This window comes from Mustela nivalis, assembly GCF_964662115.1.
Source record: "Mustela nivalis genome assembly, chromosome: 14".
In the NCBI taxonomy this organism is placed as follows: Eukaryota; Metazoa; Chordata; class Mammalia; order Carnivora; family Mustelidae; genus Mustela; species Mustela nivalis.
The window spans coordinates 59,087,415-59,102,401 of record NC_139033.1 but is presented as its reverse complement, the minus strand read 5'-3'; the positions used below and the strand labels follow the sequence as shown (position 1 = coordinate 59,102,401).

Here is a 14,987-nt window from a genome sequence, read left to right as displayed (position 1 = left end):
TGAAGGCAGAAGCTTAACCCTCTGAGCCACCCAGGGACCCCAAGCTGACAGACTTTTTAATTGCTTGGTATTGTTATGAGTTAGATTACTGAGCACTAATGTATTTTGCATATGTTAAATTGTCATATTAACATTAAAACTATACGTGCTCTAGTTGTTTTCTCTTTTGAAAGAATTCCCTTTGATTTTGTCTTCCTAGGAAGTAGATTATGAAGAAATAAAGAACCTTGATTTCAGCATTACTGTCACCAACAAAGCAGCTTTTCACAAATCAGTTAAGAATAAATATAAACCTACATCCTTTCCCTTCAAAGTAAACGTGAAAAATGTGAAAGAAGGCATTCATTTTAGAAGTAGCACAATCTCCGTTCATGTTAGCGAGAGCATGGATAAGTCCAGCCAAGGCCAAATAATTGGGAAATTTCAAGCTTTTGACGAAGACACTGGACAAGTAGCCCATGTAAGGTAAGAGACAGTTATGAATATATTTCCTTATTTTAAATGACTTTAAATGCCTGTGTTCAAAAAATCGTAATGAAATTGAACATTTTCTTCCTTCACTCCCAGTATTACAGCCCCCCAAAGGTCTGGAGATTAGATTAGATCTGCAACTGACAATCACGGAGAAATTTCCCCCCAGACCACCTTCCCTCCACCGGCTGAGTGTGAGACAGATACTGGGTGTTTCACCTCCAAGTAATTCTGGCTACAGAAAGCTGAAAAGCAGCAAAGAGAAAATTAAGAATGAAATTTACGGTCTTTTTCTGTCTAAACCTGTCTTCTTTCCTGATAGAAAGTATTAGAGGCAAGAAAGTAGCAAATACATTTCCTCCACAAATTGCTGTTGGGTAACTACGTTACTCTCCAGAGGTTTATCCCAAATTTAAGGGAGACTAGACCAAAGGCTGGAGAACCTACTAGAGAGCAACTTGCAAACTTCCTGGGTTTGTGGGCAAAAAGGATCGCCCTTGTTTATGTCTTGGGTACATTACAGAAATACGGAATGTTCCAAATAAGTGTGATACGCTGTAAAGAGAGAAGGCTTTCAGGACAGTTGCAAAAAATTAAAACGATTTCAAACTAATGCCTATTACAAGAACATAGAGAATGAACCAAAAATTAACCTTGAAAGAGTTGTGGATTATTAGAGATTATCAGTTTATCCAGAAGTGAGAATTATTTTTATGTTTGTTTTATAACAGATATATGAAATTGGAAGATAGAGACAACTGGATCTCTGTCAATTCTGCTACATCTGAAATTAAACTTGTAAAAATTCCTGATTTTGAATCCAGATATGTCCAAAATGGTACATACACTGCAAAGATTTTGGCAATATCTGAAAGTAAGTTATTACATATATATTTCTTCTCATTATGTGTATCTGAGTATGTTTTTAGTTTTTTTTAAACTTATATCAAATATTTTTAATTTTATAAAATACCTCTTTAAATGGAACAGCTTGTTGTTATGTAGAAGACCACTAAGCAGACAGGATGGTATATGTGACTTTGGAGCAACATGGATTTGAACAGCTCAGGTCCACTTACACACACATTTTTTTGATACAGTACTGCAAAGGTATTCTCCCTTCCTTATGATTTTCTTTTCTTTTTTTTTTTAATTAATTTTTTTTATTTTTTTTATAAACATATAATGTATTTTTATCCCCAGGGTGGTTTTTTTTAGTATTTTTAATACTAAAAAAAAAAAGTATTATTTTGGAACATCCAAGACCTTCATTTTGTTCTTGTAGGGAACTCAGATCTCTCCCATGGACAAACCTTCGCATTTCTACTCATTTAGTGGATTAAAAGACATGACTTGATCTGAACCTTAAAACCTATCTAGGATGGAAAGTGCTCCAGTTTGTTAGTACCTTCTCCGTACCAAACCGGAAAGAGAATTCAGACTGTGTCTGTTGTCAGCAATAGGGGCAGCATATTCATATTTATTCCTTCTCATTTTTAAGGTTATCCAAGAAAAACCATCACTGGCACCATTGCTATCACAGTGGAGGACATCAATGACCACTGTCCCACACTGGTCGACCCAGTGCAGACTGTCTGTGACAACGTGCCGTACGTGAATGTGACCGCAGAGGACTTGGATGGGTCCCAAAACAGTGGGCCTTTCAGTTTCTCCATCATCGACAAACTGGCTGGAATGGCAGAAGAATGGCAAATAGTACACCAAGAAAGTAAGCAAAATCCGTGGACTATATGTATTGAAGTATTGAATCTGAGAGAAATCTAAAATCGTTAAAATACTGGCTGTGCTTTTTTTCATAAATTATATTTCTGATACAGTTTTCTACAGAAGCTTATAAAATGAGGTTCTGAAGCTCAGCTGTAGTGTCTTTCGTCAGCCAAGAGTAGATACCCCTTTGGAGTCACAGAACAGGGAAAGAAGAGAAACAACCTGATGTCTTCAAGATAGCTGGGCATTCTCTAAGCGGCTCCTGAACTAGTTGTTTTGCCTCGTAAGGTGAGGAGTAGCCTGTCTAAGCACAGCAGAATAGGTACCTTCTAAAGTCTTAAGATCTGATCACAATTCCATTAAAATAATATTTATGAATGACTTCCTGAGTCCTAGACACTCTGCTGGCCCCTCATAGGCATCACCGCATTTAATCCTTTAATCTATAACATGATTCCCTGATTGCAGCTGAGGGATCTTGGCTTAACTAGAATTAAGTAGCTGTTCAAAGTCACAAAACTGGCCAATGATAAACACAGTATGAAGAAGGGCCTGTCTGACCTCCCCATTCCAAGTGACCCTGTGCGTGTATCCATGTCTTAGACATAGCCCCTTGTTGATAGGAGCTTCTGGGTGTTCTCCAGGGTGGTTTTGAATACCACGAACTATCCAGAAGACTATTTTGTTTTAAGCAATTAGTGTTCATTTTAGGAAAGTTTCAAAAATAATACCCAAGCTTTTCTTAATCAACAAATTTATTGTTATTTTAAGTCTAACAGAATTTGATCACCATTTTAAGAAGCTTTGATTACAAATTACAGAGTAAACAAAGACCTTCAATGTCTCAAACTACATTTATAAATTTAGCATATTTCATTTTTTGCCTATGTACGTCCACCATCTGAATTAACAGATCAAATGCACTGTCTCACTTCTTGTGATCCCTGTATTCGAAAATTCCAGTAAATGGGACTTATAAATGCACTGAACCTGAAGCCCTCTTCAGTGGTCCAATACTGAACAAACCAGTGATGTTTCAACCAACAGCTACAAGGCCAAATCAGTAACATAATCACACATTTTAAATTGGAATTACAAAGTTGTCATGTTAACAAGGCTAATTTTCCTAAAATGATGCAAGTGTAAAAGCACAGTAATGATTACAAATAATTCCCATATGATACAAAAATATTAAAAGCATGTCTTTAATTTGTTTGAATATCTTATAACTAATTTTTAAATCTTAGGGTTTATGTACTCACTAGCAGAGGATAGTTACGCTCTCAGTTAACTAAAGTTGCCTCCCCTCTGGGGAGGACAGTCACCATCCTGATTAACGGAGGCTACTTAAGATCAAGTTTTAAGCTAGCAGGAGGCCTGGGTGGCAGATGTCCAGATGGTTCCTCTTAGGGTAATTAAGTCACAGGCCTCAAAACTTGAAAAGTGGTTGGTGTCCTTGTTCAGTTTCTAATTCTGTACTCACAGAAGCCTGGGACTCCCACCCAGGCTGAATGCATAATTGGAGCTGACCTTTCTTTGTCTAAGATGTGTAAACATGTTTTACATTGAACTTACTGGGTTTCCAACTCTTACTTACCTTATCTAAGAAACATACGATGTTTGGGAGGTGCCACGCACTGTCGTAAGCACTCTACTAATGTCAATCACCTTACAAGTTTGGCCCTACTGTCATCAACATTTTACAGATGAAGAAACAAGGGCAAAGAGAGCTTTCTTAATATTCTCAAGGTCAGGAGCACCTGGGTGGTGCAGTGGGTTAAGCGTCTGCCTTCGGCTCGGGTCATGATCCCAGGGTCCTGGGACTGTGCTCTGCCTCAGGCTCCCTGCTAAGCAAGGGGGTCTGCTTCTCCCTCTCCCTCTGCTCCTGCCCATGTGCACGCATGCTTGCTCTCTCTTTCTCACTCTCTCTCTCAAATAAATAGAATCTTTAAAAAAAAAAAAATTCTCAAGGTCACAGCTAGTTAAAAGCTGAAACTAGGATTTGAACCCAAATGGTCTGTCTTTGGAGTCTTTCTGGATACATAAATATATTTTCTATCTAAAGATCAAGATGTTTGAATTTGATGGGTCCTTGAATTTTTCATAGTCTTAGGAACATGAAACTCTTAAGGATATGCATGTTGGACTGTTACAAGCAGAAGTCTTATAAAGTATAAAGACTTGTACTTTACATACCTAGACAATTTAGAGAGGATTCTGTAAACCAATTCTCTTCTCCTTAGTTACATAATAAGGTGATCGGCTAGATGTCATGATAATAAATAACTCTCATCTATTTTATTTATTTGGGAAAATTTTAAAGCACAGAAAATTCCAGCAACTAATATAGCAGACGCCTATGTACCTACCACCTAAAAGAATTAACAATTTCTCATATTTGAATTAGACCTCTTTTTTTAAATGATAATGGATAAAATTGAAGTCCTCTTTTTGCATTTTCTCCCCTCTCGGCTTGCCACCTTAGAGCCAATCATGAATTTAATTATGTTCTTCCAGGCCATGTTTTTATGGATTTTTTTTTATGAGTTCTTACTCCTTTAAATGACTAGATGCTTTTTTCCCTTCTCCAAAGCTTTGAGAATGATTTAATAAGTATATTCTAGCTATGCAGATCAAATTCCATAAAATTTGGACCCTAAATGAAAAGAGGCTATTTTTTTAACTTCCAAAAATAAACAAAACTAACCCCAAACACTTCATTTTTATCTTTGTGGTCATCCAAGTCTACATGTCTTGCATTCATAAAACTCTTTGTGTCATGCTCTGCCAAAAATATTTAACCTGAATCCAATCATGAGGAAACAATCAGACAAATTCAAACTGCAGAGCATCTTTTGAAATAGGCAGCCTTCAGAAATGCAAGGTCTTGATGGCCAAAAAAATTAAAAAAATAATAATAATAAGGGTGGGACTGACCTAGATCATTCATAGAGATCAGAGTGACAACTAAAGGCAATGCATAATTCTTGATTGAATCCAGAATCAAGGGAAAAAACAAAACAAAACAGGTAGAAAACTATAAAGAGCATTATTGCAACGCTGAAAGTTTGACTGTGGGTTATATCAATACTAAATTATTGAAGAGGACTAATGTCCCTTGGTCTTAGAAGGTATATTCTGATACATGAACCATAATATCTGTAACTTACTTTCAAATAGTTCAGAAAAAAGTGAGTGGATAGAAAATATTGTTATCAGGGTGCCTGGGTGGCTCAGTTGGTTAAGCGTCTGCCTTCACCTCCGGTCACGATCCCAGGCTCCTGGGATCAAGCCCCATGTCGGGCTCCCTGCTCAGGGGGAAGCCTGCTTCTCCTTCTCCCTCTGCTCTTCTACCTGCTTGTGCTCTCTCTTGTTCTCGCTCTCTCTCTCAAATAAATAAATAATATTTTAAAAAAAGAAAATACTGTTATCATATGTAAACAAATCATGAAGGGTAGGTTGTAATTCATTGTAATATCCTTACAGTTTTTCTGTAGATGTGAAATTTTTCAAAATTTTGGATATATCGTGATACAGTGTCGGGAACAAAAGGGAGGGGACTCGGTGAAATGAGATTGGCCCGTTGCTGAAAATTACTAAAGCTGGAGATGGGTTAACTCTACTCTTCTATTATTGTCTGTTTGAAAATTGCCTTAACAAAGTTTTTTTTAAGATGGCTCAATAAAGATCATTTAACGGAAATGTCATTTAACTCCCCACTTGTTTGTTACTGTATCCTTAGTACCTGGAATGGTTTCTAGCATTTGGTAGACATCACACACACACATTTGTTAAAATTAATCATCATCAAAGAAAGATGCTTCCAGACCCAGTGCTTTGCTATCAACCTGCCTCCCTGGGGGAATCTGGAGTAATTGTAACAAGTCCACAGTGTGACTTCAATCGAGAAGCAACAATAAAGCTTCTCACTGGAGCTAAATATTGTCGGCAATTCAAGAATGTTTCCATCCACGCCTCCCTCAGTGATCACGCATTTCTATTTCCATTTGCCCCCCTCCCCTTGTAGGTACCAGTGTGCTTCTGCAACACAAGGAACTAAAGCCTGGAAGACGTGAAATTCAGTTTCTGATTTCGGATAGTCAGGGCCTCAGTTGCCCTGAAAAGCAAGTGCTTAAACTCACCATCTGTAAGTGTCTGGAAGGCGGCGGTTGCGTGGAGCGTCTGCAGGACTCCTACGTTGGCCTGGGACCCGCAGCCATTGCGCTAATAATTCTTGCCCTTCTGCTCTTGCTACGTAAGTATTTGAAAAGCCGTTCTTTAGCTCAGCTAGTCATTTCGGTGCCCTACCAGTGATTTGTTGCGGTAGCAGTCATTGATTTCGTAACCATGACGCTTTAACCCCACTGGAACCCTTCCGAAGGTGATCAGGGAAACAAGAAGTGACCCTTAAAAAATTTGCCAAGATAATTCTAGCCCTCTTCAGAATTTTGTTTCATAGAAATGAGTTTTTGTTTCATAAAAACATGTCATGTCCCGACTTAAATGATCAAGCTTTCTAGACAGCCTCGTTCATGAGAGCTCTGTGATGATGGATGTTGTGTGTCCACGTTCGTCCACACCCAGGGCTCAGAACAGTGCCTTGCCCATAGCAGGCTCTCGGAAAAGATGTGTTGTATGAATTTGGATGATGGATACAAAGTTATGCAATTCTTGCTTTGCACCTTCAACTTGTCGGGGCTCTGCCTCCTCAAACCCTCTTCTTAGCTTGCCCCTTCCCCGGCGCCAACAGTAGCCCTACCTCTGAGTCCTTGGGTGCTTCCTGACAGCGACAGCCTGTCCTGCCTTCCCTGCATGGCCTCTGAAGAGCTGCGGTTTCCTTTCACGAAAGAGCAGTGTACTACAGTGTGGGGTCGCGTGGAATCCCACTCCACTTGCCACTGAGCAAGGGGGAGGACCACCTCTGAGACACCCCCAGTGATTACGGTGATTAAGGAGGAGCTTGTCAAAGCCCGTAGTAGATGTGCCAATTGAATGCACAGCATTCAGCAGTGTATAGTGTACCTTCATATCATCGTCTCTGTTTTACTGGCAAAAATATAGACGTGTATGGAGAAATGACTTGTCTCAGCTCACCAGGTCTGTAGGTGGGTACTGGAGCTGGGACTCTTATCTTTTACCTAGAGACTCCTTACATTGCCTTTTCATCTCACTCTCCCCAGGGCCCCATGTGAGGCTTGGTGCCTGGTAGACACTTGATAAGCCCTTGTTAAATCTGTTGAGATGGTTGAGTTGCCACTGGTTTATTTCAGTTTTTAACTCACAGTGTAGGTACTCAGAGTGGCTATATTTGCTGAGCTGTTAGCTCTTTCACACAAAAGGGAGTGTAGAAAGTAGTCAGTTCAACGTCGGAAGCTGGCGAATAGAAGTGGCATAAAAACTAATTTGGGAAGGACTGCCTGCAGGTGTAATTAATTCTTTACTACCTTGATCAGGAAGACAGCCTTGGCTTTCACTTCCTCCCCGAGGTAGAATAAAATGTAAGGAGGCAGCTCTGAAATTTCATTGAATTCATGATGAAATGCTATGTATATTTTAAGGGCTTTTAATGGAGAGTCGTTTTCGAAAATAATACTCGGGTCATTCAGATGTTAATTTGAACCTGTTTGCCATGCCTTCTGCTAAATTCTATTCCAGGATGAAGTGGTAGAGTATTTAGAAGTTCCAGTGTTCTAGAGCATTGGAATATACTAAAATTTCCTATCCCCAGGAGCTTTTGATCTTTTAGAATATATGTTTTTGGGGATAGTGAATTTTCTCCTATTAAAAAAAGTGATGAAAAAGAACAACAAAAGATTTAAGTCTCCAAATTGGTCTTGAAGATTTATATGCTTTGAATCCAGCCTTGGTGCTCCATCTAAGAACCACACACAGCGTTTTAGTGATGGATGAGGACTCCCTCATGCTGCCTTTAGGCTTTGATATGAGTCCCCAAAACAAGCTTGGCGAGGTCGAATCAGAGTGAAGACAAATGCAAAGCTAGGGCTGTAAATAAGTCAACAATGAACTCTAAGAAGCAAGATACAAATTCCAAAATCATGCGGTATCAATTTAGAATATGTTGGGACTCACCCTCTCTGGACTCCATTCTGTTTCTGTCCAGTTGTACCACTTTTATTGCTGATGTGCCAAAGTGGAGAAGGCGCCAAAGGCTTCACCCCGATTCCTGCCACGATAGAGATGCTGCACCCTTGGAATAACGAAGGGGCGCCACCTGAAGACAAGGTCAGATAATCAGATGTCCTTGGAACGTGTTTTCTTTCCTGATTTTAAAAGGCTATGGGGCACTGTTCCGAACAGTCTAAGTCATGAGAAAGTCAAGTAGTCATTATAGATTTCATTCACATGTGTTTGTTAAACAGGGTTCAGATGATTTTGTGTTTGTTGCCAGGGCAAAGTTGAAGTGGTCTTGTTCTACTGTGGTAGACCTTGTGTTCCAGAGAATGTTAAAAAAGGATCAGGGAATGAAGGATGTGCTTCTCCATTTCTGTTCCTCCTAGTGCGTAGGATTGGGAAAGGGAAGCCTGCCATCCCCATAACAGTTATAAAATCTTGGCAAAACCTCCCCACTTCCCCTTCTCCCTACTTAATAGAAGGAGGTCCCATCGCCTCTCTGTTGCATCTTCCCCCCGGGTCTGTCAGCACCATCTGCAGTAAGCATTGTGTTCAGGGGGACACTATTTAGCATCAAGGGTCAGAGGACTCAGAGAATAGGGGCTTAGATATGAACGTGGGCAGTCAAGGATCAGCGTGATGATTCCTCTACAGGCTCCGCCTTCCTTGTTGTTCCTCCAAGGATGAGTTCCGTTCCCATGCTGTCTTCGTGCTCCCCACACTAGCTGCTGTCTCCTCATTCCAAAGAGCAGGTTGGGAGAAATGTTCTTAAAGAACACTTTCCAAAAGTTGCCTACCCCACTTCTATTTGAAATCATGTTAAGAAGAACTTAGGTAGCTATTCCGAGTAGCAGTGGAGGCTTGCAAAGACAGTCTTTATTTGGAGCAGTATGCGTCCACCTGCGGGGGAGGGGGGGAGAGAGAAATATAAGAACTATAGAAGGAGGCATTAAACCCTAAAGGAAAGTCAAAATGGCATTGATGCCAATAGCGTAAATGAACTAAGACCATACTTAATTAATTTTTGTTTTCTCCCTGGGGTATAATCAGTTGACAAAATAAGAAGCTGGAATGGAGATCTTCAGATGATTCAAATACATGTTATTCAACCCAAAGTATTGTTCCTAATTTGCCTCCGTGGAAGTAGCTTATTCCCTTTGCCTGCCAGCGTCGTAGCTCAGAGCCCTTTACCGCCTATACCGACCCTATGTCCTTCTCACTTCTCAACTGTCTTTACTTTCACAGGTGGTGCCTTTGCATGTGGCAGCAGATCATGGAGTGGGTGTAGGAACAGACATGACAGCGGGAGGTGTAATGACCAAGGAAACCCTCAAAGAAAGTGGGTCTGCCTTCCTCAAAGGGCATCATGAGGTAACTGAGGTGGATGGAAGATGGGAAGAACCCAGAAGTCTGATTTCTGGTCAAGTGACCGAAGGGATAGGGACAACAGGAGCCAACATAGGTGCTGATGGGACAAGGGTCATGAAAGCCACAGGATCTTCCAGAGACCTGGTCGGAGCTCGAGCAGCTGCTGTTCCAGTCAATGAAGAATTCTTAAGAAGTTATTTCACTGAGGTAAGGGTTGGTTTTTATAGGTGCTGGGGTGGGGGGGCAGACGTTTATATTTGAAAGTCGTATTATTCGGGTAATCATTGCCTTGGATCTAAGTAGGATTTTGTCATTTTTTAAGAGAATGCCTATAGGCTGTGAGGAAAGACAGAGGAGACCCATTCAATCAGTCAGCTCCACTATCTAGTGATAACGAATGACCCCACAATCTTCCTTTTTACAGAAGCTTATCTCTCACATTCCTGTTTTTGTCAGTTGACACAACTCTCCTCTTCTCCATGTTGCCTTTGTTCTGAGACACAAACCGAGAGAGCTCACTGGACTGGGCAGGGGCCGTCCTCCGGGATCGGGTTGCAGAGCCATGCAGAACCGGGCAATGACCGACTCCTCACACAGCTGCCTTTTCTGTGCTCACATTTCAGTAGTCAGAGCAAGTCCCATGACGGAGCCAGATGCCAGTGGGTCAGAAAGTACAGTTCCTCCGCGGGAGCAGACTTGATAGGGATGAGCGTGCGGGGAGCAGAGAGAATACCAGACCTAAAAATCCCAATCTATCCTGTTTAGATGTTCTCTACTTGGCTTCACCATGGAGGCAGTTCATAAAAAATCAGGAGGAGAGGTGCAGGAGAGGTGATGGATGCAGTCAGAAACCTCACGCCTGGAGTGAGGAATTAGAAGGAGGTCTGGGTACCTTTCTTGAGAAGAAGGCCCATGGGCCCCACACAGGGATGGGCAGAGTCAGAGTGTTGGGCATCTGAAGGACACTTGAGAGGAGTGGAGGGATGGGCTTCTGAGGAGGCCAGTTTATTTCTGCACGATAGCCCATTACCGGAGTGCTTTTCCCCTTCCTGTCTCCTACCCCCTTCCTTTCTTTCAGACCATCTGCCCACCTGTTGGCTTCACGGGAAGATGGCGATGTGGTTCGTGTTAAGAAAACCATTTCTCCTCGTCCCCTTTCAGTCTCACTGCAGACTCCACTCTGGGGTGCCCTGTTAGTTTCATTTTGGTTTTCCCTCTCTGCTCTTACCCTGCTCCAGTCAGACTTGGTTGTGTATGTATGTGAGCAATCTTTTACTCTTATTCAGAAATCTCTTCACACTTCGCAGAAAATTTCCAAGAATCCTATACATTTTGAACTCCTGTGTATTCTTTATCCACATTACCCAATTATTAACCCTTTGCCATATTTGCTATTTGTTTTCCTAATCTCTCCCTTCTTCTGTCCCCCTCTCTCTCTTTGTCACACACACACACACACACACACACACACACTCAGGTACACACGTGCACATGCACATTTTCTTAACATAGTATAGTGAACAAATTTAGAGATTTAACAGTGCCATATTCCGTATTTAATTTTGCGAGTTATCACAATAATGTCTTTTTGTAGCCATTGTTTTTCCCATCCGAGACCCAGTCCAGAGTCCTGCCGTTCTTTTCTTTCATGATAGGAATTTTTTTTAAGAATACAGGCCAGCTGTGTTGTAGGATGCCCTTCCATTTGTGTTTCTCTGATGTTTTCTTATAAGGAGACTCTGGTTATGCATTTGGGGCAGAAATATTGTCTTCTTTTTTTTTTTTTTTTTAAGATTTTATTTATTTATTTGACAGAGATCACAAGCAGGCAGAGAAGCAGGCTCCCCGTGGAGCAGAGAGCCTAATGCAGGGCTCGATCCCAGGGCCCCCGAGACCATGACCTGAGCTAAAGACAGAGGCCCAACCCACTGAGCCACCCAGGTGCCCCGAAATATCGCCTTATTCTTAAGTGAAGCTGTCACTAATTCGCTGCCTCTGTTTTATTTCCATTTTAGAAAGCTGCCTCTTACACTGACGAAGACGACATTCACGCAGGCAAAGATTGCCTTCTGGTTTATTCTCAGGAAGACACCGAGTCTCTCCATGGTTCCATTGGCTGCTGCAGTTTTATTGAAGGAGAACTCGATGATCGTTTTCTAGATGATTTAGGGTTTAAATTCAGGACACTAGCTGAAATTTGCTTGGGTCAAAAAATAGATATGGATGGGGAAATTGAGCCGAGGCAAAAACCTGTGGGAGCATCAAGTATGACGGCAACTTCCCATTCATTCAGTGAGCAAACTAGGATTAATTCGGAGAATGCCTACTTCACTGGTAGTAGCTTTCAAGTTCCAAAACCTTTGCCTGAAGCAAACACAGAGAAAGTAACTCAGGAGATAGTCACCAAAAGTTCTCAATCTTCCAGGCAGAGTCAGAAGGTAGCTACAAGGCTCCCTGATCCACTGGCTTCTGGTAACGTTGTAGTAACAGAAACTTCTTATGCCACAGGCTCCACGATGCCGCCGAGCACTGCGATCCTGGGTCCTGGCCAGGCCCAGGCTCTTATTGTGACCGAGCGGGTATACGCGCCGGCCCCTCCCTCGGTAGAGCGGCAATATGGTAATGACGGTAGCCTCGTGGTTACCGAGAGAATCATACAGCCCAACGGAGGCCTGCCTGGTTCTCTGGAAGGCTCTCAGCCTCTGCCAGACGCGCATTATGTTATGGTGAGGGAGAGAGAGCGCTTCCTGGCCCCCAGCTCGGGGCTGCCGTCCCCTCTGGCCGTGTCCGCTGCAGCAGCAGGAGGGAACGTGACAGTGACAGAAAGGGTGCAAACCTCTGCCTCCGGTTACCAATTTTCTACTGAAACCTCACAGATGGCCAGAAAGACAGAGGTTTCTGGAGCCGCGGTCCGTGGCCCCCTGCCAAATTTCAGTTTAGAGGAGTCTGGTCATTTGACTTCTACTCGCACCACCCCTTCCACCAGAGTCTCCAAGCACAGCATCGTACAGCATTCTTACTCCTAAATCGTAGTCCTCCAGAGTCTGACCCAGGGTCTCATTTCATGTGTTCAATGGGCCCGTCTTTTGATGAGCCTGTAGACTTAAGAGACCTACACATTGGGCTTAAAACACTGCTCCATCACTAATCTACCACCGGCCTCGCCGCCCCAGCCACCAGGAGTGGGCTTCAAAGAGGCCCCAGGGTTTGCTGAGGGCATAAGGACGAACCTGTGTCTTAAGTGCCTTTTAGTGAGTCAGGGCCAAACAATATTCACAAAGCAAATCAAGGAGTCAGTCTGTCTTGTGAGAGTTTACCAGATGGACACAGGGTAGCCGGGGCATCAGCTGTCCAGTCCAGCCACCCATGAAGCTGACTGGGCCTCTTGCCCCCCTGTATTCACCGTGAACATTGCTGTTCTGTATCCCATTCTTGATCACTCCTAGTAGATTATCAGCACCTCGTTTCTCCAAAACTGTGTGCACGGTCTGGACGACGGTTTTCTTTAAGTTAGAAGACTGGCCTTTTAATCTGTTTTAGGTTGATTGAATTTGGGAACATCGACATGGTAAAGAACACACATTGTATGCTTCTGTGAGTGTGTCTTATATAACTGTAAAAATAGCACGATTGCTTCCCTGTGTCTCCCCAAAATCATGAAAATAATGAACACTTCCCGTTCAATTGAATAATCCAGGGAAAAATTCATAAATATAACATCACTTTATGTTTTAGAGTAATATACTATTTTTACAAACTCAGGATACACTGTCTTCTGATTTTGTACAGCTAAATTAACCATCAGACTGGCTTCTCCACTGTGATAAGAACCTGGCTGTTTACCTGCTATATATCCTCAGTACATAACACAAGTGCCGAATAAATGTTTGTGGAATCAAATCAAATTTTAGAAACCATCCTCTTTTGTTTGTAGTTGAAAAAAAAATACTGAAAAACCCTATACTGTCAGTAATTGTGAGTTTGAAATTATGAATTTATTCTACATCTCAAAATCACTGACTGGCCAGTCCTAACTACGTGAATATTAAATATTAAATATTCAGTTGAACAATTGGGGCTGAAATTGGACAACACCCTTGCCTTTCATTTTGCAAAGTTATTTGGGTATTTTGGCTTCTTAGTAGATTATACTTTCATTGCTCCTTGAAAAAACAGGGCATTTAAAGCATACGTGCACATCAGTAACAGTTTATGTGAATATTTCCCACAACAAAATAATTCTCATAAACTTTAAAGACTATGTAATATTTTTACTTTTCAAGGTATTTTGCTAGGGATATGAGTCTTCAAGAATTCTTTTTTTAGGCGTGTTTTTTACTTGAATTATGCTATACAAAAGATTGATACGTTTTGCCCCTACTGACTATATATATGGGTAAAAGGCAGATATTTTTAAATATCATAAGTATGTGGCCAAGATGAAGGTCAATCTTCTATGATCTAAATTTTTTACTCTCTACTTAGCAATTGTTGCTTTTTTCCTCCCATTATATACTTAATAGTTCTATTTTGCCGTGTATGCAACAGGAATTTCACTACTGTATGAAATGTGAGTACAACCTGCATACTCCAAAAATCCAAACTTGGTCTTAATCTTCCTCCTTGGACAGACTTGGAAAACCTAACCTGTCTCTGGTATATAACATAATCCCATTTTCTAAACGTTTTTTTTGTACCTGAAATGATGATTTGTTTTAAGTTTTACATTTGTTCCTTGGGAGATTATATTTGTATGGGCATCATCATAAAATATTTAAATAAAAAGATGACCTTGAGAGTGACACTTTTCCATCATCTTTTTATTGCTCCGTCATAGTTTACAAGGACTATAGTTCTGCATCACAGGAGACAGCTCCCCAAAAGAAGGCGTTTGTTTGACTTCGGTATTTGAATTAGAACTGCTTACAACCTTGGAAAAGCATCATTTCCAGAAGGCCTGCTGAAATTTTAATTTCAGATGTATTTTAATATAAATATGTCCCCTAGTAAAAAAAAAAATCTCTGTTGTTTAGCTGAAATTCGGATTTAGCTAGGCACTCTGTATTTCTCTTTGCCAATTCTGGCAACCTTGTTCCTAAGGGACTGGAGTTCGCTCTCGGCCCCCAAAGTAACATTGGAGGAAGCTGTTGAGTTCAGCTAAAGCAAGCTCACACATCTAACTCAAAGAGATGAAATCATTCAATCAGTGTTAAGAAGCTGCTTTAGTAACTTACTATAGTTTATAAGAGAAAAGATCAATGTTTCTGCCTATACTATAATGCAACATC

General features: G+C 41.3%; 1 protein-coding gene across 1 annotated transcript in view; it reads left to right on the top strand.

Annotated features, from left to right (window-relative positions):
- DSG2 (desmoglein 2) overlaps positions 1 to 14,501 on the top strand; it is a 44,670-nt gene extending 30,169 nt beyond the window's left edge. Inside the window, exons 9-15 of the mRNA XM_082699477.1 lie at positions 200 to 465; positions 1,203 to 1,345; positions 1,973 to 2,200; positions 6,227 to 6,454; positions 8,321 to 8,442; positions 9,577 to 9,906; positions 11,715 to 14,501. Coding sequence (XP_082555603.1) covers positions 200 to 465; positions 1,203 to 1,345; positions 1,973 to 2,200; positions 6,227 to 6,454; positions 8,321 to 8,442; positions 9,577 to 9,906; positions 11,715 to 12,725 — 2,328 coding nt within the window. The 3' untranslated portion in view covers positions 12,726 to 14,501. The remainder of the gene's footprint in view (positions 1 to 199; positions 466 to 1,202; positions 1,346 to 1,972; positions 2,201 to 6,226; positions 6,455 to 8,320; positions 8,443 to 9,576; positions 9,907 to 11,714) is intronic.
- The last annotated feature ends 486 nt before the right edge of the window (positions 14,502 to 14,987 follow it).